The 23,835-nt window shown below is 42.1% G+C and overlaps 1 protein-coding gene across 1 annotated transcript; it reads right to left on the bottom strand.

The window, feature by feature from the left end:
- Positions 1–399: 399 nt before the first annotated feature.
- Positions 400–20,977, bottom strand: LOC127534126 (helicase with zinc finger domain 2-like). Its single transcript, XM_051948607.1, has 11 exons — positions 20,817–20,977; positions 16,344–17,836; positions 14,678–14,861; positions 14,043–14,150; positions 7,275–7,789; positions 6,540–7,178; positions 5,619–6,417; positions 5,382–5,457; positions 1,847–5,264; positions 1,615–1,700; positions 400–1,440 (listed from the first exon to the last, which is right to left on the bottom strand). The coding sequence occupies exons 2-11, from the start codon at positions 17,693–17,695 to the stop codon at positions 1,178–1,180; spliced, it is 7,440 nt and encodes a 2,479-aa protein (XP_051804567.1). The 5' UTR covers positions 17,696–17,836; positions 20,817–20,977; the 3' UTR covers positions 400–1,177.
- Positions 20,978–23,835: the final 2,858 nt, after the last annotated feature.

Raw genomic sequence — 23,835 nt, 5'->3', positions numbered from 1 at the left:
CCAGTCCCAAGTCCTTTCCTTCGCTCAGCTCAGTCCAGTCCAGTCTCCTTTCCTTCGCTCAGCTCAGTCCAGTCCAGTCCAGTCCTTTCCTTCGCTCAGCTCAGTCCAGTCCAGTCCTTTCCTTCGCTCAGCTCAGTCCAGTCCAGTCCTTTCCTTCGCTCAGCTCAGTCCAGTTCAGTCCTTTCCTTCGCTCAACTCAGTCCAGGCCAGTCCTGCCCTCAGTTCAGTTCAGTCCTGTCCTCAGTCTAGTCTTTAGTCCTGTCCATGTTCATTTCCTCTCCCAGTCCAGTTGTGCCAGGTCCAGTCCCAGCCTTGAGTTTCCTTCAGTCCCTCTCTCGTTTCTCTCCTTCCTGTCCCTCCCGTCCCCCCGTCTTTCCCTCCTCCATCCCTCCTGTCGTTTTTTCTGCTCTTCCTGTCCTTTTTTGGTTCCTTCCGCTCGGCCTGGTCCTTGTTTGTATGCGTGTCTCTGTCTGCTCCTTGTTTGCCCCGGTGGGTTTGGTTGGGTTCATGGGGCGCCGGGAGGCGCCCGTTGAGGGGGGGGTACTGTCACAATCCGCTCCTCTGTCCTGTCTGTCTCTGTCTGTTTGTCTCCCATCCGCTCTTCTGCCCTGTCTTTCCCCTACAGCTCGGTGCCTGAGTGGAGTCTAGCTCCTCAGCTGACTCCACTCAGGCAATCAACTACCTGCACGGCTCCCGGACAGCTGACGATCATTCACTAACGACTCACCCCTGCAATAAAGACCGGCTCAGCCTTCCACTCCCTGCCAGAGCGTTAAACAAGAACCACGCAGTTCGGTTTGCTCTCTAGCCCCCTTCATGATCTGTCTTAAGTTTCTGCCAACTTCTGACCTTGCTTTCTCCTGCCTCCCTCAGATCAGCTGTCCGGGATCCCACGCCATCCGCCTTCCCCTCCGGCTTCCCCAACAAACCTTCACCAGTTACGCCTGCCTGGACCCCCACTCCTGCCTGGATCCCTCACTCCTGCCTGGACCCCCCGCTCCTGCCTGGATACCCCGCTCCTGCCTGGATACCCCACTCCTGCCTGGATACCCCACTCCTGCCTGGACCCCCACTCCTGCCTGGACCCCCACTCCTGCCTGGACCCCCACTCCTGCCTGGAGCCTCACTCCTGCCTGGAACCCCCCTGCTTCTGCTCCCTGGCTTTTCCCACCCACCATTATTCATCCCCTCCAATAAATCCTTTACATCTCCTCTGGTCTTGGAGACGTGGTTCTCTGCTCGGGTCCAACTCGCTCGTTGTATGACACTGAATATGAAACACTGATGCAAACGTAGACTTACCAGGCGGCCCCTGTATAAGTGTGAAGGTCTTATTTAAAGCAGCCTCCACGGCTTTGTACTGGCTGTCATTTAGCTTTGGGATCCCCTTGGGTAGCTCTTTTCTCATGATATCCCATTTTACTACACTGTGTTGTACTACTGCAAAGACAAAATGAAAAATGGTTTGTTTTTCATTGTTCTTTTTATAAACACAAAAAATAAAATCCAACAAACGTATAAAAAATAAGAAAATGACACAATCTATATTTTACATGCAACTCAAAAGGATTTTAACAGTTAGAAGTACTGGTTGCGACTGAAAATTGGACATACTCTCTTTTGGAATGTGTTTTCCAAGTGCTATTATCTGAACAAGATCGCATGCCGTTCTTAGGCTTGAAACAGCAGTTTCTGTTCGGCTGTGGAAAAAGAGGAAGAAACAATTAATGAATGAATTTTTCACTGAAGGAGGAGACTTTTTTGTTAACTGGATCAATGTCATTACAAACCAGTTAATTCAAACTACAAGCAATGTAAGGAGAAATCAATCTACAATTAAACTTACATGTCTGGCAATTGCTTTGGGATTATTTCAACGGTGAAACGGGTGTTTTTCTGAAAAATGGAATCAGTTATGGTCTCCATTGGCAGGTGATTGATGTAGAACTCCACTTTTCTTCCATCATCTTTTCGTTTTTCTTCATTGTTTGTGACACCATGGGCAACCCATGTGAACACTCTTGGGTCCACCGGTGCTGAATGTTCCAGATCTGAAGTCAACTTCAGACCTCTTTTTCGTATGCACAGTAAGCATTTTGCAAGGTCAATTTTAATGGCCCATTCATTGATCCACTCCACAGGTAAAAAGAAGTCTCCTGTTAGTGTGTCTTCCTGCTTTTGCTTAAAGTTTACCACCAGGTTCTCAATGACAATGCTGTCACTTTCAGTCACTGCATGGGTAGCAGACTCCATCTCACACAACGGTCTCCAGATCCGTACATACTCCGTGGTGTCACTATAAAAATCCCTTGATGGATGATGTGCAGATCTGGTGAAGCATGTGGTGGGGTTGCGGACATGGTCCACACAGATCTCAAACTTTGGTTTAATGTGCACCAACTGAACAGCAGGAATCTGATGACCTCTTTTCATCTCTGATGTCATTTGAACCTGAATGGTGTCTCCTTGCTGCAACTGGAGGTGGATGTCAACCCAATGCTCGCTTTCTCCCTCAGGTACCTTGTGCTTCTCAGGACTGCATGTGTCAGTTTCAGAATGAGGAATGTTGGAGGACTGTGGCAGAATAATTTGTTTTTCCACTTGCTTGGTGTCAGCATCCATGATGAGAGATCTAGCATGGCCAAAATTTCCTTTGTCAATAGCCTCAACAGTAGCTTTCCATATTGCCAGTGGAACCTCAACACAGGGACCACGGTCTGACATCGTTTTCAGCTCCTGGTGGATTTGCATGACGTCAGCTGCGTAGATCCGCCTTTTCCATTTGAGAGTGATGCAGTGATTGTCTTCATCATAAAGTGGTTGGTCGTCTAACTGTAAATCGTTGTACATTACTGATAAACTTCCAGCAAACATGTTCCTGTTAAAAGGAAAGGACACTGCAAAGCCATCTCCTTCAGGATCCATACGAACAACAAAGGCTAACTTTGAAGCACTTTGTTTTTTCATGCTCACTGCGTAGGAGATCTGCTCAGCCTTTTGTTCATACTCCTTGGCCTTCTTGACGTGGTCATCAAATTGGCTGCACAAGGAGGTGATATCTCTCTGAGTGTACTGGACATCCCTCTTACATATGACAGAGTGCAAGAGTCTCTGCAAGATGATGTCCATGTACCGTCGTATCGGTGAAGATGCTTGTGTGTAAGATGTTAAGCGCAGAGAATAATGTCCAACCTCTGCTTCTGGACAGGAGCGTGAGCAGATGGCATACGCTTTGCTAGAGCACCTTTTGAAATGATCGATGACTGGCTGGAGTGGAGGGTGGATGTCATCTGCAGCAATCAGGTCAACCATTTTGTCTGTGTCATCTGTTCTGGCAGCTGACTGGATATCTTTCCAGACTTCTGTGAGTATGCGGAAGTTTTCACAGCTTGGGGTGTGGTCATCATTGTCAAATCTGTGCCTCACATGGAAAGACAATGGTATTAATTGTGCAAATTTCTCCTTGAATTCCTCTTCCTTGTTCTGATCTGGTTTTCCCTGACAGCGGAGGGGTGTGCAACGGCTGGTTTCTTCAGAACTGATCAAAGTCTCAGACGCATGTTTGTTAAATAACACGCTGAGCTCTTCAATCATCAGATGGGCTTTGCGTTTCCCAGGCACCCTGTCGTCAGACGGTGAATAAGCCCAATCCACAAGTCTAATCATTCTTTGAGCTTTGGCAAAACGGTAAGCCACTGTGACACAGTCCTCCACTGTATCAAATTTGGGGCTCTCTTTATATCTTTCAGAGATGATCTGTTCTGCCTTTTCATATGATAACTGCCTGTCAGAGGTGATCAGAGAAAGTTGAAATGTGGGCTTGCTGATGATCTTGTTTGTTTCCTTTTCTACTTTGAACATTAGTGAGACCACTCTGCGATCTTGACCTGACAGAAGACTGAAGCATCCAGTGCTCAGGTGTTGGGGGAACATATGAATAGGCGGCTCCCCTTTGGCGTAGTATGATGTGCCACGATCTTTCACATATTCATCCAGTGCACAACCTGGACTCACAAAGCTTGCCACATCAGCTATATGTATCCCCAACTCATAATGGTCACCAATATCCCTGACACTGATGGCATCATCCAAATCTTTTGCTCCTGCTGGATCAACAGTGAACGTGATTGTCTTTCGTTCATTCTCTCTGCCTTTACTGTCTTCATCTGTCAAGGAGAAATCTTCACCATTTTCACATGTAGGAGCTGTAACTTTAAATTCTTCCTTCAGTAGCCAACGCATATCATTCAGAGTTTCGACTTTTGGAATAATATGTGTGACATTCCCCAAGGGATATAAACAATGCTCTTTCCATCCAATCACTTGCACTACAAACACACTGTTTCTGTTTTCATTTAGATGCTGAAATCTTGCAATCGTCCAGCTCCTATCAATTTGCTCCCATACTGGAATGAAGTTGCGTCTTTTTTTACTGATGAGTATGCACACTTTGGGTGCACTTTTCAGAATGGGCATCATTGTCCTCGTGATAAACCATTTTTGGTCATTTTGTTTTTGTTTGCTGTAATCTTTTTCCTCAAGTAGGCACACAAGTTCACGGGCTGATTCATCTTTCTTGGTAATGCCAACCACCTTTGCTGTTTTTGTTACCTTTTCCGTTTGTAAGACCACTTCATCTCCAGTGAAGGCCTGGCCTAAGTTCCATCTTCCTTGAATCCTTACACGTTTGGTAGGGTTATGAGATGGAATGATGTAACCTCTGTTATATGTCTCCCTGAAGAGCCTTCCTCGCTGGTAAACCTCTGGCTGTTTTTTACATAACTCCAAAAGATGGCTGTCATCAGTGATACAAAGTGGGGCTCTTGACTTGCAGTGATTAAAGTTCTCCACCAATTCCAAACTGTCCTCATCTGAACTAAATTCAGTTTCCAGCTGTTGATATTCATCTTTCAGCTCCTGAAGAATTGCATCGCACAGAGTGTTGCTCTCATCCACATGTTCATACTTGTGGAACCTTGCAGTTTCCACAACATCCTTTTCAAAGAAATCTTTGGTGAAATGTTGTGGTGCAACATTGTTGTTGCTGATGCAGTGGTTGATGAAGCTTTTCCATATTCCTGAGCACTTCCCAAAGCAACAGAGAGCGGCAGCATCTCCAACTACAACCACCTGAGACTGAGCCCTCGTCATTGCAGTGTTTAACACACGGGCATCATTGAAGAGCTCCAGACCATGCAGTTGAGATGTTGTTAGGCTGTCACGTGTATGCACAGCTGTCATTATGACGGCCCTGAACTGTTTGCCTGTTGACACATGAGGAGAGTTTTTACAGCATAAAATGATTTATGAAAGGCAAAAGTAATGCAATGTTGAAATAATGGAAATTCATGCAGGTTTTCCAAAAGCGAGATTACAATTACCTTGCACATTTGAAAGATTTTCAACATGGACTTTAGCCAGGTTTTTATTTGAAAGCGCTGTCCTAATTTTCCAAACCTATGAGCCATGAGAAACAATTGAGATAATGAGACATTTACCACTCTGAATATATTTAACACAGTGTGTTAAAACATTGGGTTTACGTTGTGTGCATTACTACTTGTAACTAAGGTTAATGTTTATGCCTTATGATGAATGGAATTTTAAAAAGATTTTACCTGAGATCCCTCTGTTAGGACACAGATTGAGGTTTGGTCCTGGGGCCCCCACGTTGATGGCCAGTGTTGCAGAATGTCCGTCACTGCTTCAACCACTTTGGCAACCTCATGCATGTTATACCAAGACTTGGATATAGTGTCCAAGAGGCACTTTCCCCTAACATGGTGAAACTTTAGGGCATGGCCATTTGCAGGAGCTGAAACATTTGCAGCAACTTTGATGACATCATTGTTTCCAGTGTAGAAATGAGTGGACACAAACTCCACAATTTCTCTGGTAGAGCGGTAGTTTTCACTGAAAATGATTCTGCTTTTCTGGGCAGCGTCACACTTCTGGCCTTGGTAGTAGTGGAACAAGCGAGTCAGGAGTGTGTGATCTGAACGCTGGTGATCATCCACTGAGAAAAGCTTGGGCCCCATTTGCATGTGATCTCCAGCTAAAACAACTCTGGTGTTTGGCCCAGCAAGAGCAAGGGCCATCAAAGCTTCGCATTCTAGCATCTGAGAGGCTTCATCGATTAGAATGTGGGTGAAGTATCCCTCTCCAAGCTTTAGGTCATGAAAACGTTTTGCCATTGAAGTGGTCGTTATGACTATGTTGTGACAATCTAGGGCTGCTTTTGTAGGTGGCAGAAAATACTGTTTATCTTGTGAAAGAAAACAGTATTTTAAAGTAACCTCATCTGTGGCAAACAAAGCACTCCCTTGTTTGTTTGCTTTTATTCGTATTGGCCTAATTTCGTCCTTTTGTTTGCCCACAAATGGATGGAAGTGATCTCTGACATACAGATCTGCTGAACTGAAAGAAATCAGAAGTGACAAAAACAAATAAGTCCTGATGTGATGATAAAACTTCTTTAAACAATACAAATTACAACAAAGAGCTAACATTCAATAAATACAGATTCAGTAGTAGCCTACCTGTTGGTATGGGTGCAAATTAGCACTTTGTTGCGAGGATCCTTGCAAAGCTGTCTGGCTGCGGTAGCCAGGGTGAACGTTTTCCCAGTTCCAAACGGTCCATAAATGAGGAGTGGTGCCACACACATTTTGATATCAGAATTCCCTGTGATAAAGTTGATTGCTGACTGTTGCTTTGTGTTCAGGTCCTCATAAGTGCCTGTACTGACAGGAACTCCACAGCTATGTAGGTCTGGTAGCACTCTGCTTGTATCTGGGAGAAGGTCCACAGCCTTGTGCATGGCACAGAAGCTGTAACGGTCAAGCTGAAACTGCACTTCCAGCTGATGTGATTCATCGCTTTTGAGTGCAAGATCAGAGCAACATTGTTTAGACAGCTGCAAATAAATCTTGTTCTCTGCTGTTTTGTATGGCACGATGCTGGCTTCATAGACTTTGGAGTTTGGGTGATATGAGGTCGAAGGGGCTATGAGGGCCGACTGAATGCTTCGTTTTAGAGCCAGTCCCTCAGGGCTGTCTACTGTAAGACTGCAAGGAATCGAGACAGCACAGAACAGCTCTCCATGAGGAGCCTTCTTCAAGCCCAGCTGTGTGCTGTACAGTGCATCCAGTGTTGTAATTTCTCCATAAACGTTTAGTCTAAAATAATTAAGAAAAACAAGTTTAGGCAGTGATTTGTGAACATATGCAAATTCCAAACACATAGCAGAACACTGATTTACACAAGTGTGTTACCTTGAAACAACCTGGTCCTCTGCTCGTTCCTCATTGTACAGGAACTGGTGCATTCTTTCTCTGTAGTTCTCACTAGTCAGAGGTGATTGGCTGTTGTGGGAGGATTTATACAGAAAGCTAATCTGTGGAGGCTTGTACTCCTTTAACAGCTTCTCCTGTTCTTCTGTCCTGGACAAACCTGGGATGATAACCCTGTTTCCTCTGTGCCAGCGCTCAGCACTTTGAAAGGTGGCTCCAGGGATCCCAGTTGGTTGTTCAGTTTCATCAAGTGACAGTTGGCCTACTCTTACTTTGAGTTTCTTCAGGAGCACTGGTCTCATGCCAAAGTCTAGCACTAACCACTGTTCATACAGGCCTGGGTTGGCAGATGTGAAACTCACAGTAATTTCATAGGCCATGTCTTTACTGACCAAATGTTCACCGGACAAGTAGATGCAGGGCACAGAACTGGTGTCCCCAAGAGTGAACGATGCTCCTGGTTCCTGCTTCAGCAGCGCCACATGCTCCAGCTGTCTCTACATACAAACAGAACAACAGGGCATTCTGTGACACAATTCTCAACACTTGAGACATGATACAAATATTTCCAATCAGCTTCCAGCGAACAAGGTCAGACATGAACTCAGTGCACATGGTATTCCAGTTATGGTAAAGATGCTCGCAAGCATAGGACACAACTTGGAACAAGTGAGTCCTCTAGCTAAATTGTAGGTGGAGATTTAAAGGATTACATTTGTGTCATTTCTTATCATGTGCCTATGTCCTGACACTGGAAAACACACATCTGCAGCCGCTCCTACTCTGTTTACTGACACCTCTTTACTTTGTTTTCGTCAGTGCCTATGGAGGGACATGAAGTCAGGATTTACAGCCCTTGTCAGATACTTTTCTACTTTTCCATGCAAACACACACTCCTGCTGTGGCTGTTTCCAGACTGTTCTAACAGATGTAACAAAAACAAGTCACAACAGGAGTTCTTGTACATACACAGGTGATTCAGTAACTTGACAATCACTATTTCCATCACAACACACAGAATCTCTCAAAGGTTTGTCCATCCCGGAAGAAAGCTCCATCCTAGTGCTCCATAAATAAGCAAGAAAAGCACTCAGAGAGCAGCAGTCCTCAGGCTGCTCAGTCGTTGAGTGATTTCCAACTGATAAGTCCTCAGCGGTGGATTTGTAGTAGGATCACAATCAGCTGATGTAGTGTTCACGTGTTGTCATGGTTACAGTGACGCTGTGCCGCTATCTCACAATGATACAGAAATCTGGAACAAATCTGTGGATCCAGACTATAAGCTGCATCACTGCAGAAATCTAATCACTTGGTCCTTGAGTCATTTCTGACCTTCCCTGAAAATTTCATCCAAATCGATTAGTCTGTTTTTGAGTAATGTTGCTGACAGACAAACAAATCTGTTGAATCTCTGATCTGCACTGTAACAGCACATGGACTGTTTGACACTAAGTCACTTTAATGCCAATTTGCACTCGTCTTGCCTTCCATTGTACTTCAACATTCACGTTCTGAATAACAGAATCTAAATCTGTGTCTTATGTAGATTAGAATGTTGTCTTCTGTTTTTCTCTTATGTTTGTATTTCACATTTTTAGGGTTAGAGAGAAATGCAGTTTCAGTTCTCTGTATGTATACGCATGTAGCAGAACCGACAATAAAGAAGGCTTTGACTTCGACAAATGTCATGCCACGGTCCATGGGGGAGTAATAAAAGTACCTGTGTGGATGGTTTTTGCTTTTCTATACTTAAGAGAGTGGCCTTTCTGTTTCAGAGCATTTTTTCACGTTCAGGTTTGGTAATATTTTCCCTCTAAACTCTGCCCTCAAACAGCCCCTGCTTCTGTTCTGTTTCTGCTCTGAACTGTTTGTCTGAACTCAGGTATACTGATGCTGGCCACATGTACGGTGTTTCAGTTCTAGTGCATCTCCTCAGGCTCAGACATACAGTCTATGCAGTTACAGGCTCCTGTGTGTTCATCAAGCTTCTGTTTTCAGGTTTGTGCTCTCACTTCCAGAAATTACCCAAACAAAAGTTTCCAACCAATACATCACCATATATGATGTTCACTACTGATTTACTGGTTACTGGATGCATCAGCTCCAGTCTTCCAGAGCTTATCAGATGCACGTTATTGGTTTTCTTGTAGGACTTGTGGAATTAATACATATGCTTGTGTCCATTGTTACCATAGATGAAGATATACATTGAGTTAGTCATACTTTGTCTGTGTTTAAGAGCAAAGGGGGAAATGTGTCCTGAACATCCAACTTCATGTCTTTAAGGATTTAAACCAGTATGTACTATAACTTTCAGACAAATGAACAATGAATATTTTAAAAAGTTGTAAACCGATAGATGTACCAATATTAAATCCTTGTGAGAGAAACAGAGAGAACACATAAGCGTCAATTTTGTCATTTGTTTTGCTATTCATGTTTTTTGTTTTCTTACTTGTCAAGCATGTTATCATGGATGTGTTCCAATGCTGCCAATACATCTTTACCAGTTAGATTTTACAACAACAATAGTACCAATAAAATTAAATAAAATACCATGTTTTGCTGGCAGTGATCTGCTGAACTGTACCCACCTGTAAGAGGTGCTGTCAGAAAAGTGACTTCATTTTCTTTAGCGAGGCAACGGGGAGCAAATGTTGTGTAAAGGTGGATCATATACTGAAAATGGTACTAAGTCCAAAATTCCCACAAGAAAACGAGTAACGTTCATATTTGAAGCACTGAATGACCAATAAAAGAACTGCCCATCAGGGATGCTGCAACACGTCAGGCAGACCTGCCACAAGGCAGCAACAGTTGGACTGGTGAGCATCGTACCTGGCATTCTATTGGTCAAAGCCTTTTGCCAGGGATGCTTCACAGAGATCTGAAAATCAGAGTTCAAATCTGAAAGTAATAAGCATCAGAATGTAGAAGAAAGGGGATTTAAGGGACTTTGGTCTGAGTAGTTCACAAACTGCTGATCTACTGGGATTTTCACACGCAACCATCTGTAGGGTTTACAGAGAATGGTCTGAAAAAGAGAAAATATCCAGTGAGCAGCGGTTGTGTGAATGAAAATGCCTTGTTGATGAGAGGTCAGAGGAGAATGGGTAGACTGACAACAGTAAGTCAAATAACCACTGGTTACAACCAAGGAATGAAGAATATCATCTCTGAACCACAACACCTCCAACCCTAAAGAAGATGTTCTACAGCAGCAGAAGACCACACCAGGTGCCCCTCCTGTCAGCTAAGAACAGGAAACTGAGGCTACAATTCACCCAGACTCACTAAAACTAGACAATAGAAGACTGAAAACCATTGCCTGGTCTGATGAGTCTCCATTTCAGCTGCAGCATTCAGATTGTCAGAATTTGGTGTAAACAACATGAAAGCAGGAATCCATCCTGCCTTGTATCAACGGTTCAGGCTGATGGTGGTGTAATGATGTGGGGGATATTTTCTTGGCTCATTTTTGACACCTTAGTACCAACTGAACATTTAACCAGTTGCGCTTCAGTGTTCCGCCCGTGGAACACTTTGAGATCTGCATAAGCATTTCCTTAAATGTCTGAAGCTGCAAACGCGATTATACAAACACTATACGCCGATGGAAAGCTTAGATTCTCATGAATCCGCCGGTATACACCACTTTCAGATGTGATTACCACAGCGGGTAATATAAATACATTTGTCCGACAAACAACAAATATCCATCCATCCTTTCTCTATACACGGCTTCAACGTACACAGCGCGACTCACATTTGCGGGTTCATTATTACACACAGATGAAAATAATCCACAAAAAACGGCCATAATCCAACCTTTTACATCCAGACGAAACAAGCCAGTAAGATATTTTGTCCAAAACATGTCCTGAAGTTGGTATATACTCCACGAATCGGTCGTTTTCAAGGAAATGCACCTCGCGATGCGCGTCCAACATTCCCTGTACTTCTCGTCATATTTTTATTTACAAATAAAATATTAGCAATTTTTTTGTACTGAAAATGGCTGGAATTGACTGCAACTTAAAGGGCTATACGCCTCAACCTACCTGAGTATTGCTGCTAACCATGTCCATCCCTTTATGACCACAGTGGACCATCTTCTGATGGCTCCTTCCAGCAGATTAATGCATCATGTCACAAAGCTCACATCATCTCAAACTGTTTTTTTTAAAACATGATAATGAGTTCACTGGACTCCAATGTCCTCCACAGTCATCAGATCTCAATCCAGTAGAACCTCTGGGATGTGGTGGAATGGGAGATTAACATCATGGATGTTCAGCCGACAAATCTGCAGCAACTGCATGATGCTATCATGTCAATATGGACCAAAACCTCTGACCAGGGCTGGACTGGGAAAGAAATTCAGGCCGGGAGATTTCCAATCAGTCAGGCCACTTCCGCCACCGCAAGGGCTGTGTCACGTGGGATAATGCACCAAAATTTTGTTTTTTTCCTTCCAAAAATATGCCTTTTACAGTTATGTTATAGCAATTACAACACTACTAAACAGACAGTAAGTCTGTTAAACACAACCATAACGACAGCTCCATACAGTCCAGTACTTTTCTCTTCTGTAATCTCTTCACTACCCTCACCAATTTTTCCAATGTTTTCCTTTTCCTATTATTTATACAACATGTGGAATTAAAAAAATATATATTATTTTATCAGCAAATCATTTAGATGTCAGCTGGTCATAGCTAATAGTATATGCAAACACCAATGTTCATTTTATAACTGAAAATTGTAAGTCAACTGCCTATCCTACCTGAAGAGGGGGTCTCAAACGTTTTCAGGCTTCCTGCAACCCACCTGACACCTGTGGAGCTTATTTGGGCCAGACATTTTTTATTATATTTTGGCCTTTGAAGTCTGATGATGCATTTGTGAGAAGAACCGACCGTTTGTATTTCTCAGGGTGCTCCATAATCTCCGCTCCTTCCACTCTCTGGCCTCACTCTCATATCACCGCTCTGCAGTTCGTTCTTGCCATAGATATATACAAACGCTAGATGTCTCGAGACGGAGTCGGCGGCGTCGTCACTTGGCGGCCATCTTAGGACAGGGGACTGCTCTGGCGCACTGTACTGTAGTCAATGGTAAGGTGGATGATTTCCTCACTTTAACACTCATAGCTCGCTCAATTCTTGATTGATTTACAAACGGTTTAGTTTATTACAAACCTTATTAACGTGGCTATGATTCAGGCTCAATTCCGAAATCGCAGCTTTTCGTTTTGAAAAATGCGGCATAGTTGTGTGTCTTTTCTGCCTGGCTACTCACATTGAAGATGGTGTTACTCACAATCTGATTTTCAATTATTAGGTTTTCCTGAGACCAACGTTTTTTGAGAACCTAATCTTTAGGTGAAATTACATTCTTTGTGGTTGTGGTTGTATTTATTTGCTTGTTATGAGACTTTGATTGAGACCTTATACTTATTGTTTGTATACATCTATGCCTGGATTAGTTAGCCTGCAGCCGAAATGCATTGTGGGTAATGTAGGCACCGGGTTCATGAAAAGAAAAGACATCATCTCTTTTTGTTGTGCATTGATTTTGGTTGAGCTTTGTTTTTATCTGTGCATTAGAAAGCTGATAGTAATAAAAAAGTGCAATGTTAAATATTAAAATTACATTTACATCCATTTATGCTGAGAAAAGCTGATATCTGTGTTCATTATTATATGAATTCAATGGTTTTAATTATTCTTATGTAAGCAGTAAAACAAGTACATCTCTGACGTTTATAACAAACCAAGCTGTTGTAAAATCGGTTGAAAATTGAGCAATCTACAGTGATTTTAAAATCCATGCTCCATTGACTTTAATGTTATGAGTGATCGAGCAGCCCTGTCCCAAGATGGCCGCCATGTGGCGACGTTGCTCCCCATAGGCTGACAGCGCTCACGAGCCATCTAGTGTTTGTATATATCTATGGTTCTTGCTATGAAGGGGCGGGACATAAAGCAACGAACTAATCATGGCACGTTTCTTCTAAAAAAATGTCACTTTGACCAATCCCTATCCTAATGATTTAGAGCTCAGAGCACGTGCTTTGTGTGAGTGACAGGAGGGTGGGCGTGTACTCTGTAAGGCTTCTAGCTGCTGTCTCTGGCCTGTCTGCCAAAAAGCCGATCAACTTTTTTCCATTGGCCTGCCAGTCCGTGGCTGGCCTGTCCAGGCAGGCCAATAAGGAGGCAGGCCACCGGGAAAAGTCCCGCCTCTCCCGATTGCCAGTCCGGGCCTGCCTCTGACGAATGTCTCCGACACCTTGTTGAATTTATGACACCAAGAATTAAGGCAGTTCTGGAGGTGAAAGGGGTCCAACCTTTGACTAGTAAGGTGTTCCTAATGAAGTGGCCAGTGAGTGTATATCTGGGTACTTGAACCTTTTTGTGTTACTCTTTCCTCAGACTTTTGTTGCCTCTTGGTCATTCTTTGCATGCTCTCTGTTTTGTTTAGTATTCTGGGTTTTGGTTACTTTTGTCTGAGGTAACTGCAACACCTTGACTGTCTTGTAGCTGAACTGTGATGCTTAGCCTGCAAAAATCTGGGTCTTATGGAAAATGGTGTATATTAAGGACCACGAATGAAGACAAATTTTGGATTTCAATGTGGGTTTGTAAAGCATAAAGAACACTGCAGTCTTCATCTTGACATAAAGCAAGGCACATAAGGTTGAGAAAGGTTCTGGATTCTTAACTATGCATGTAGTCTAAAAATTTTACCTCTGTCTCAACTTCAAAGTTCCATTTCAGTGCTGTGTTGAGGTTTTCAGACTCCAGGATTAAATCTTCATCACAAGAGATTCTGACGTCATCAACATGTTCCGATATCTGGTCAGTGAAGGGGAGAGGAAAAATATTCAATTTTCATTTGCAATATGTTGAAAGAACATGTTGTATTTAGTCAATTAATCAATTATTATTCAAATAATGTCAAAGTTTAGTTGACAGATGAGGGTTTGTGGTGGTCCAGCCTGGCTTGTCTGGCTCTTTCTAACCAATACATCCTCGACAGACTGTGAATGAGCTCCGAGCCTATTCCGTTTCATTACAAGACTACTTTTACCTTTTCATTTCTGCTTTCGATTTGCTGCTTTGTTTTTATTATTGTACATCTTATTTTCTCTGGGTGTGTCATCAGCGATGTGACAGCATTATAGGTTGTGAAAAAGTTTGCAATCACCTGAAACTAGACTAGGAGGGTGTGTATATGATAGGGGTATTGAATGACTTTTGAATAAAGCCTGAGAACATGGTTTGTTCGTTCAGTCAGCTGAACCACCAGCACACCCTGACAAATAAACAACCTGTAAAAGAATGACAAATATTCACACAAAAAACTGCAGTGTTGTACTCACGATGTACACTTCATTACTGCTGTCTTTGTATTCCTCCAAGAGCCTTTCGTTGTAGCACATGAGGCCCTGGGCTTCAATGTTATGTCTGATCTCCTTCTCTTCTGCAGCTCGCATCATCCACTCCTGCAGTTCCTCCTCAGAATGAGCTCTGGGGCAGTTGGTGCCATACTCACAAGTTTGTGGTCTGGGATGAAATGAGAGTTTTAGCAATGCAATACAGTTCATATATTAACCAAACAGCTATATAAACATTAAACTTTCTCTAATGATGCAGACATAGATGTATTTTTTATCATTCTTGTAGTAATGTTGCTGGTGCTATGGAAGAATGTCTCGATTAAAGCAAATTAGCAAAATATATCGTGACATGGATTTCCTCTTGTTGAACACTACCAAGTTTGGGGTCATCCAAACAACTCCATGTTTTCCATGAAAGCACCCTTTTATTCATGTGCTAACATAACTGCACAAGGGTTTTCTAATCATCAATGAGCCTTTCAACACCATTAGCTAACACAATGTAGCATTAGAACACAGGAGTGATGGTTGCTGGAAATGTTCCTCTGAACCCACAGGGGTACAAAGGAATCCATTAAAAATCCATTAAAAATCAGCCAAATAGTCAGCAAAATGAAGCTAAATTCCTGTTCTTTAACATGTTTCCCATCTTTAATGAAACACATAATGAATGCAAATACATACGATGCTTTTGTTCATTTTAAAGTGCATCTTCCATCCTGCAGCATTATGTGTGTGGTGCCTTTGAATCAGTGAAATGCTGTTTTTGCTGTGAATAAACTATGAAATGACCAAAGCTGCACATATCTGTTAACTAGTAAAGTGCAGGTGTTCATGCTGGGTGATAATATAACTTGTTCTTACTATCTACAGCAGAGAGCTACATTATTGTTCTAAGACACACTGTTGTACTGGATTACACATTTCTTCAGTGTCTATGTGGAACAGAGTCAAAAACAAACATCTTCAGTAGGAATGTGACGACCATGAAAGTGTTGAGACAGACTAACACATTATTTGTAATTAGTGATGGGAAGGGCCCAGTGAATTGTACTTTGTGCATATCTTCATGTATTTGCACTTTACTTGAGTATTTCAATTCATTCCACATCATTTAATTGATTTAATTTAAACTAAATGGTTCCTGAAAAGTGTCTGGCTGGGGCTTCTGCTCAGGTTATGGACGTCTTCAACAGCTCCAGCAAACAGACATTTCCCCTCAAAACAGTTCAGATGGTTTCCTTTAATACCAGTCTGGAGAAGACAACCTGTTTTTTCCTTCTCTCCTCCCAATTAACTATCTCAGGACCACTTAGGTTTAACGTGTTGTGGACAACAACCACCCAACTATGACTGCTTACAACAGAAACATGCTACTTGATGCACATACTGAGGCAGACGTATCAACAGTCCAATGTAACATGCAGTGTAATTAGTCACTCACATGAATAATTTCTCTGGAGAAAAACTTATTCTATCTTTGTGTACATTTTGCTATTAAAGCTTCTATGTTTATTCTTCTGCAGAGTTTTGAACACAGGACTTACAGAGAAGTCAAAAGTCAGATTTTCTTCTTTAAATGCGAGCTGATTTGTTAGGAAGAGGAACCCTCATGGATGTAAAGTCTGACTGTAGAAGAGCTGTTTACCTGGAACACAGTAAGAACTCAGCTCGGCGGTTGTGTGGAGGCTGTCTTTTTCTCCACTGGATGGTGGTGTCTGCAGAGAGTAGACGGGCGTGCTCCAGGGAGGAGCAGTGATCGTAGAAGCTCTCTGGGGAGGACAGGGCCAGGCAGCAGACTTTGCAGTACATGGTGACCTGTCTGGGATGAGGCTGCTTCTGCCGGCTCAGCTGAAGCAGGTGAGGCTGAACGGAGAGCCCGCTGTACTCCGCCTTCCACACCGCCATCTCCACCTCGCTCTGGGCGAACTGGCAGTGCCCGACGTTGTGCCAGCAGGGCTTGCCTTGCTTGACATGACTGCAGTACTTAAACTGACAGTTTTTGGGAAGAGGACGAACCTGCTGGTAGACGTGCTTTCTGCTGTTCTCTGATAGGTGGTAAACTAAGACAGGGTTCCAGGTGTGAGCTGCATCTGATGCGCAAGTGGCATTCCACCTCTTGACTGTCAGTTTTTGTGGACATTCAAGGAAACAGTCTTTACAGAACTCTATGAATTCACCTGAAAACTCCTGGAGAATGCTCTCAGCTGCACGCTCCGGTGTCATCGCACTGGACTCACTTACACGTCGGACTAAGTCCTCTTTCTGTATTTTGTTCTCTCTAAGATGGTTCCACACGGCGGCCTCTTCATGGCTTCTTGCAAAAGTGCATTTCTGACCCTGTGCATTGTGCTTGCATACAGAGCCCTCAACAAAGTAGTTACACACTTTGTAAAGTACATTTGGACCCATATGATTAGTCACAGGCCGCTCACTGACCAGCCTCCACTGGTCAGAGGCTTTATCTTTAGCTAACAGCAGATTTCCTCCACATTTGTGTACAACTGACTGAACAGAGTATGTTATTTCCCTGTCCTTAACAGAGCACAGATCACACGCAGCCTTCAAATCTAAAGTTGCAAAGAGGTCACCCTGAGGCTCAGCACTGTTTGGCGGATCAGGTCCTCTCTCAGACTGAGCTACTAGACTACGGAGACGCAGGTGGTCCAAACCCTGATGCCTTTCAAACGTCCACACAGCAGCTTCCTCATCACTCCTGGCAAAGGTGCACCGGTTCTTGTGCTCTGCGCAACCAAAGCCCTCCTTAAAGAACCAACAACTCATATATTTACTTGGGTTTGGAAATGTGGGCCGTCTGGAGACAGGCCTCCATTTGCTGCCACCTCTGGCCTTGCAGACCAGGACATCGTGCGCACACTGGTGGCTGACTGGTTTCAGTTTGTACGTAATTTCATTCTCCTTGACACAACACTGAGCACAGACAAGTTTGAGGTCATGTGTTGATAGAAGAGGAGACAGTTGGGACCCACTCGCTGACATTGTGATACAATCATAATGCAAAAATCAGCAGCTAAATGAGGAACACATCATTTCCCTACACTACCGTCCTGCAGACTAAAGGAATGTATTCACAGCAGCTACCTGAACGTCTGGAGAATGTCCAACTTTGTTCAAAGATGTCTGGAAAAGAACAGAGTGGAGAGGACAGCATGGTGAGAAGCTGTGGAACATATCTGAGAAAGCCAGGAAAAAGCCAGAGTACACAGATTAGTTCAGCAGGTAGAAGGAGGGGAGGGGACGCTTCGCTGTAGACATTTCATTTAGTGTTCAACTTAACTACTGGACATAAGATGTGTTCTACATTACTTAGTACTACTAAGGCCGTCCTCCATGTCTGAGCAGCTCAGGCTTTAGGTTTCCACATTACAGTGCTGGAAGTGACCTACTGCACCAGGACTGACCTCTAGAATAATCCTGACATGTGCATGGGCTCACAGAAACTTTCAAGTCTGAGCATAAAAATTTGAGAACAGTCCTGAAGTGTTAATCTGAACAAACGTCACTCTGCACAGCAAAGACAAACACCCAAGAGAAGGAAACAACAACCACACCACAAACCACATAACTGAGCAGAAGACAATGTCAGACCGGATCACAAGACATTCTGCAAATTTTCACAAAATGAGATAAGACAGTCACAGTGGATGTGGCATATGTTGTGTTTCACTGGTCTTGTAGAGCTGTAGAGCAATTAGATCTCATTTTCTGTGACTGCATCAACATCGATATTTTTAGTCAACACATGATTTTAACTTTGGTTCATCATTAATGTTCTTCTTCAGTATCATAAGTAACTGTTGTGTCATTGTGCCAGTTGTGTTTGGCTCCAGTCACAGTTCAGTATTACACCAGGTGGTGTCAGCAAAGTCTGACTTGGTTCAGCGTAAAGGTTTCCAAGTTCCAGGCAATGGACTGAGTATGAAACAACAACTGAAACGTGGTATATTAAGGGTACATGTCAACCAATCTGCTGCTGTGCACTGCAAATACTGCAATATATATATATATATATATATATATATATATATATATATATACATATATATATATATATATATATATATATATATATATATATATATATATATATATATATATATATATATATATCAAGTGAAAAAGGGCATCCCTGAAGGTTCTGTGCTGGGCCCACTATTATTCACTATTTACATAAATAATCTCGGACAGAATTTTCCCTTTTCATTTCTACGCTGAGGACACGGTCATATATTGTGCAGCACCCACTCAGGCCTTCCAGTATTTACAGCCTACGTTTGATAGAGTCCAGGAACAACTTTGTCTTCTGCAACTTGTTTTAAATACAAACAAAATTAAACATATGTACTTTTCTACTTCAAAAACTGCCAAATCAGCAGTATCTGGAAAACTTTTAATAAGAAATGGTCAACAAATAGAGTTGGTGTCTGCTTTTAAATATCTAGGATTTTTAATTGACGACCATTTGTCTTTTAAGGAGATCATTCAATATATGGTTAAAAATGAAAACTCTTATTAGGATTGTGTTACAGAAACAAGTCTTGCTTTTCTGTTTGTGTGAAACAGAAATTGGTGGAAACAACCTTTCTGCCTGTTATTGACTATGGAGATGTGTTGTGTATGAAGGCTTCTGCTGGTTGTCTTAGCATGGTGGATAGTGTTTACCATGGGAAGCTGAGATTCATGATCAGATATGGTCTCCTTACTCACCATTGTGTTCTATTCCAAAGGTAACTGGACGTCTTTAAGTGTCGACGTCTCAGTCTTTGGTGTTTTGGTGGTGTTTTTACAGAACCATTCTAGGTATTGTCCCTTCCTATTTGTCTTTTAACAATGAAACATGGAAGTCACAGTCTCCCATCTATGGATACCCTAACGTTTGTCATCCCCAAAGTACAATCTGAACTGAGCAAGAAAGCATATAGGTTCTTTACACCTGATGGTTGGAATAAACTACAATCAAAACTTCAACTTCACTGTTCCACTGAGTGAGTTTAAAGCTCTGGTGAAATCATTACAGCCAAACTTGTTGTGAATTTTATCTGCTGTTCACTGTTTTTAATGTGACGATGCTGCTGCTCTCTTGTCCAGGTTTCTGTTGTAAAGGGGATCTCTGATCTCAGTGGGACTAACCTGCTTAAATAAATGCTAAATAAGAACATTTGTAGATGAACTGAGCAGGTATGATGGTGATACCACTCCAATACTGTCCCAACTGGAAGAGTTCTATGATACTGTCACTGGGCTTAAAGAAAAATCCTGGTTTTCCTTCTCATAGTCCTTGTAAGTATTTAATTTGAAGGACTATGAAGTCTTGGACCAATCATGTAACTGGTTTGCATGAATCTATCAGAGCAGGATTGGTCCATTGAAGACCTCATGAACAGATCAGTGAGTCTTTTTAAAGATTCAGAACTCTATCTACATTACTAGATTCACCACAGATTTTACACTTCAACTCAACCAACATTCACCACTTAAGAAAAAAACCACGAGTGAAACTGAAGATGGACAGGCATGGAGCATTCAGTGAACACACATCACTCTAACATTGTCTAAGTCTACTTGTAAAACTCAGGCAGCCTGGATAGGAAACTACAGACACTTTATACATATGCAACACTAAATTATGAAATACGTAGTAACTGTGCAACAACACACCACATATCACACACAGGATTAGGATTTAAATAACAACAAAGCTTACAGTGTGACTACTGATGTCAAAACCTCATGTATCTGACTGTGTTTAACTCACCTTTCAACCAATTACATGAAATATCACTGTGATAAAGTCTGTCGAGAACGAAGTTCTCAGTGAGTCCTGTTCCTCAGTAAAATTCTCCACCGGTTAGTCCACTAGGAGGCGCAGTTAGACCTTTAAACCAGTAGTAGGAGCAGAGATGAGGAACGAACACACTGCTTCCTCATTTAAAGGGAAACCTGACAGTTCTGTCCATCACTGACTGTAGTGTACTATTTACACTACTAATAGTACTACTGCGAGTTTTACTGCAGGTTCACGGCTGGTGCTGAAACTACATCAATATCAATATTAATATTAATATTAATATTAATGAGAAGAAGTGAGATGCGGACTCACCGGAGGGAAGCAGCAGGAGTCTGTCTGTCTGTCTATGTGTCTGTCTGTCTATCTGTGTGTGTGTGTCTATCTGTGTGTCTGTGAGTCTGTCTACACCCGAGCACCGCAGGAAGCCTTCAGCTCGTCTCTTTGCTTTATATCCAGCTGAACTCCCTCTTAGTTTCCGTTCACAACCTGCCTCGCTTAAGTTTCGTTTCCTACATTTTGCGTCAGCATCACATCTCCAGCTCCTCCCCGTTACTGTTATCATCAAAGTCACGGGAGGATTCAGAGGAAACGTTGCAGGTCCGACCCACCAATGTGTGTTTTGTAACAGAATGCCAAATGCAATCCAATCTGCCTGCGGGTCTAAATAAAGTAACCTTGAACCTTGAACCAGTGAACTGTTTTCTCTCCAGATGAAGCGTTTTCACTGAAATGTGGCGGAGCTGATAAGATATGAGCTGCTGTAGACAACCATTAAAACACAGCTGGGCTCCCAGAAAAACATTTTCTAATTGAAGACATATCAGGGTGTACATATAACTGAGGGACTTTTGAAGTCCATGGCATATATCTGCATACATTCTTATTAAAAGTAAAAAAGAAAAACTAAGGTTTTTCTGTTCATTATCATCATGTCTTTACAAATTCCACAATTATTTATTATGGAAACAGTCACTTATTAATAGATGACTGGATGTCACTAAAATGTCGACTAAGTAACAGTTTGAATTTAACACCAACCACCTTCTAATGAGCTAAACAATAATAAAATGAGCTGATTCAGAAACAGTTTGGATTGTGTTCTTTTTATTCAGTTGATATAATTATGACAGAGATTTCTTTTTTGGTAATATATCACATTTTATATGGAAAATAGAAAATTGTATCTGTTTAATACAATAACTTTGTAAATAACTTTCAATTTCAATTTTACTCAGTTGTATATATAATATTTAGAAGAATCTTTCTCTAAAAATGTCATGTGGTGTTTGGTTATAGGCAGCCATGTTGGTTTTAGGCCTGAAAACAGTTAAAAAAAAAAAAAGTCAACTATGATACAAAAAGTTTAGCAATTATATTCTGACCCAGAAGGATCTCTTGTGCCAAAGTGCACTGATGTGTTGGTAAGCTGGATTTGTATATTTTATTTGCATATGTGTGTATAATAATATGTTTGTTTCCCTGTACAGTCTGGAAGCACTCGTATATGGGTGCAGCAGCAGAACAGGACACTTTTATTGCAGTCTCTTGCAGTACAACGTCTCCTTAGGTTGAGTTTTTCCAGTATCACTGCAGACCAATTAGTCATTTGTTTATTACACAGTTCCATAGATGTCATTTCATTGATTTCATGTTATCAGTTTTGTCTTAGAATGTAGAAAAAAGGTGAAAATGACACAAAACCATGGACTGAGTCACTGTATCCAACCTCTTCCTGGATGCTAATGTGAAATATGTTGACATGCCATCACAGTAACATGTTAATTATTTCATTCTGATCAGCTGTTAACGTGGGCTCTCATTAACCCGGCCCACTGTTATGCAGTACTTCAGCTCATGTTGAATTGACTGCTCACACAGTAAATCACACAGTAAACTCTGGTCACATGAAACTTGTCCTACTTGTTCCCTGATAACTTATACTTGCAGCTTCCAGCCACTCCCAGCAGACTTCATGAAAAAGGCATCGTAAAGAACACTCATGTAAATACAGGGACAACACCCAGGTGGAAAACATGGAGGTCTAAAGTTTACAACTCTGAGGTAACAAAGATGATCTCATCTGTGCAGGAGACCCAGACACAGCTTAACCCACTCCATGAGACTTTTCAGGAAGGAAACACACACTGAAAACAAACTATTTAAAACAGCCAGAACATCTTAATGTGTGCAACAACACTGGCTTTCCTTTGGCTGCACACCAAATAGAAAGTTTCTAAGAATAGGATGTTGTTTTTCTCATGTAACAAACAGAAGGAACCAGTCCTGCCAGGGTCATTATTCTTCTTCAGAATCAGCCTCTGGCTTAAACACGTACACCTGAATTTGTTCAACATAACAAACTGCCGTTATGCCATGTAGAGTACTTTTGCAGTGTTTGAACAGAATCCTGAATGGGCTGGTGAGCTCCAGCTGCATTTGAAGAAAGAAGCTCAGATGGTAGAATTTCATATAGGCCATTTTAAGGCAGGATAAAAACTTCTATATGTGTAACTTTGATACACAGAGATGTGTTTATGGGTTAATGAAGGACTAGAGAGCCACTTTAGCCCATTTTGTTGCTTGCTTGTTAAAGTATGCACAATATTTAAGATGGCTGAGTAACGTTTGGGTAACATCCTGTCACCATAACAGCAGAGGAACAGAACAGGCTTTGTACATGAGAGCATGCAGAAACATGTAGACTGTCAGTTTTTAAAGATGCCACTGACAAAACATGTTCTGTACGTTTCTCATCCTGTAACAGCCCATATCATTGTTGTGGAATTTTACATTTAACAAGGTTCAGAGTGAGAAAAACAAAAGCTTCAATCAGACTGGATCCATCTTCGAGTCATTTATTTTCCTGCAGTAAGAGGGGAAAGGTCAAACACAAGATAGCAGGCTGCTGTTGAAGTTCCCTGTCTGATTCAGAGCACAGAAGTTCTCTTATACAAAAATGTGCCTGACGCTGAGCTCCTGCTGTTGCTGGGCAGGTTAGACTGAAGACATCGATGTTCTGTCACCTACACAGCTCTTGGTATGAAGTCTGAGTCAGTGGTTTCCATGTCTGGTGAAGTTCCTGCTTTAGTGGCAGTGGATGTGAAACCATTACATGTGGGGGGGCATGATGACCTTAACTTCATCTGACAGAAAGCAAACGCTCTACTTAGCAGTAAGACTTACGAGTTCAAAAGTTGAGCAAAGGTCACACTGAGAATGCCAGGGCTGTCTCTCTACTGAAGTCTTTAGGTTGATTTTTTATGTTTTTCAGGAGCTGCTCATCCAAACACCTTTAACCATGACACTTTCTTTCATCCCTACCAACACATCC

This window comes from Acanthochromis polyacanthus, chromosome 5 (assembly GCF_021347895.1).
Source record: "Acanthochromis polyacanthus isolate Apoly-LR-REF ecotype Palm Island chromosome 5, KAUST_Apoly_ChrSc, whole genome shotgun sequence".
NCBI classification, from domain to species: Eukaryota; Metazoa; Chordata; class Actinopteri; family Pomacentridae; genus Acanthochromis; species Acanthochromis polyacanthus.
The sequence above is the reverse complement of the archived record's forward strand: the minus strand, read 5'-3'. Positions and strand labels throughout refer to the sequence as shown.

Coding starts and splice junctions, on each gene's coding strand:
- LOC127534126 (XM_051948607.1), bottom strand. CDS start 17,695: ATGTCAGCGAGTGGGTCCCAACTGTCTCCTCTTCTATCAACACATGAC. Junction 7,179..7,274: donor GAGGACCAGGTTGTTTCAAG/GTAACACACTTG, acceptor TAATTATTTTAG/ACTAAACGTTTATGGAGAAA. Junction 5,458..5,618: donor TCCTAACAGAGGGATCTCAG/GTAAAATCTTTT, acceptor CATGGCTCATAG/GTTTGGAAAATTAGGACAGC.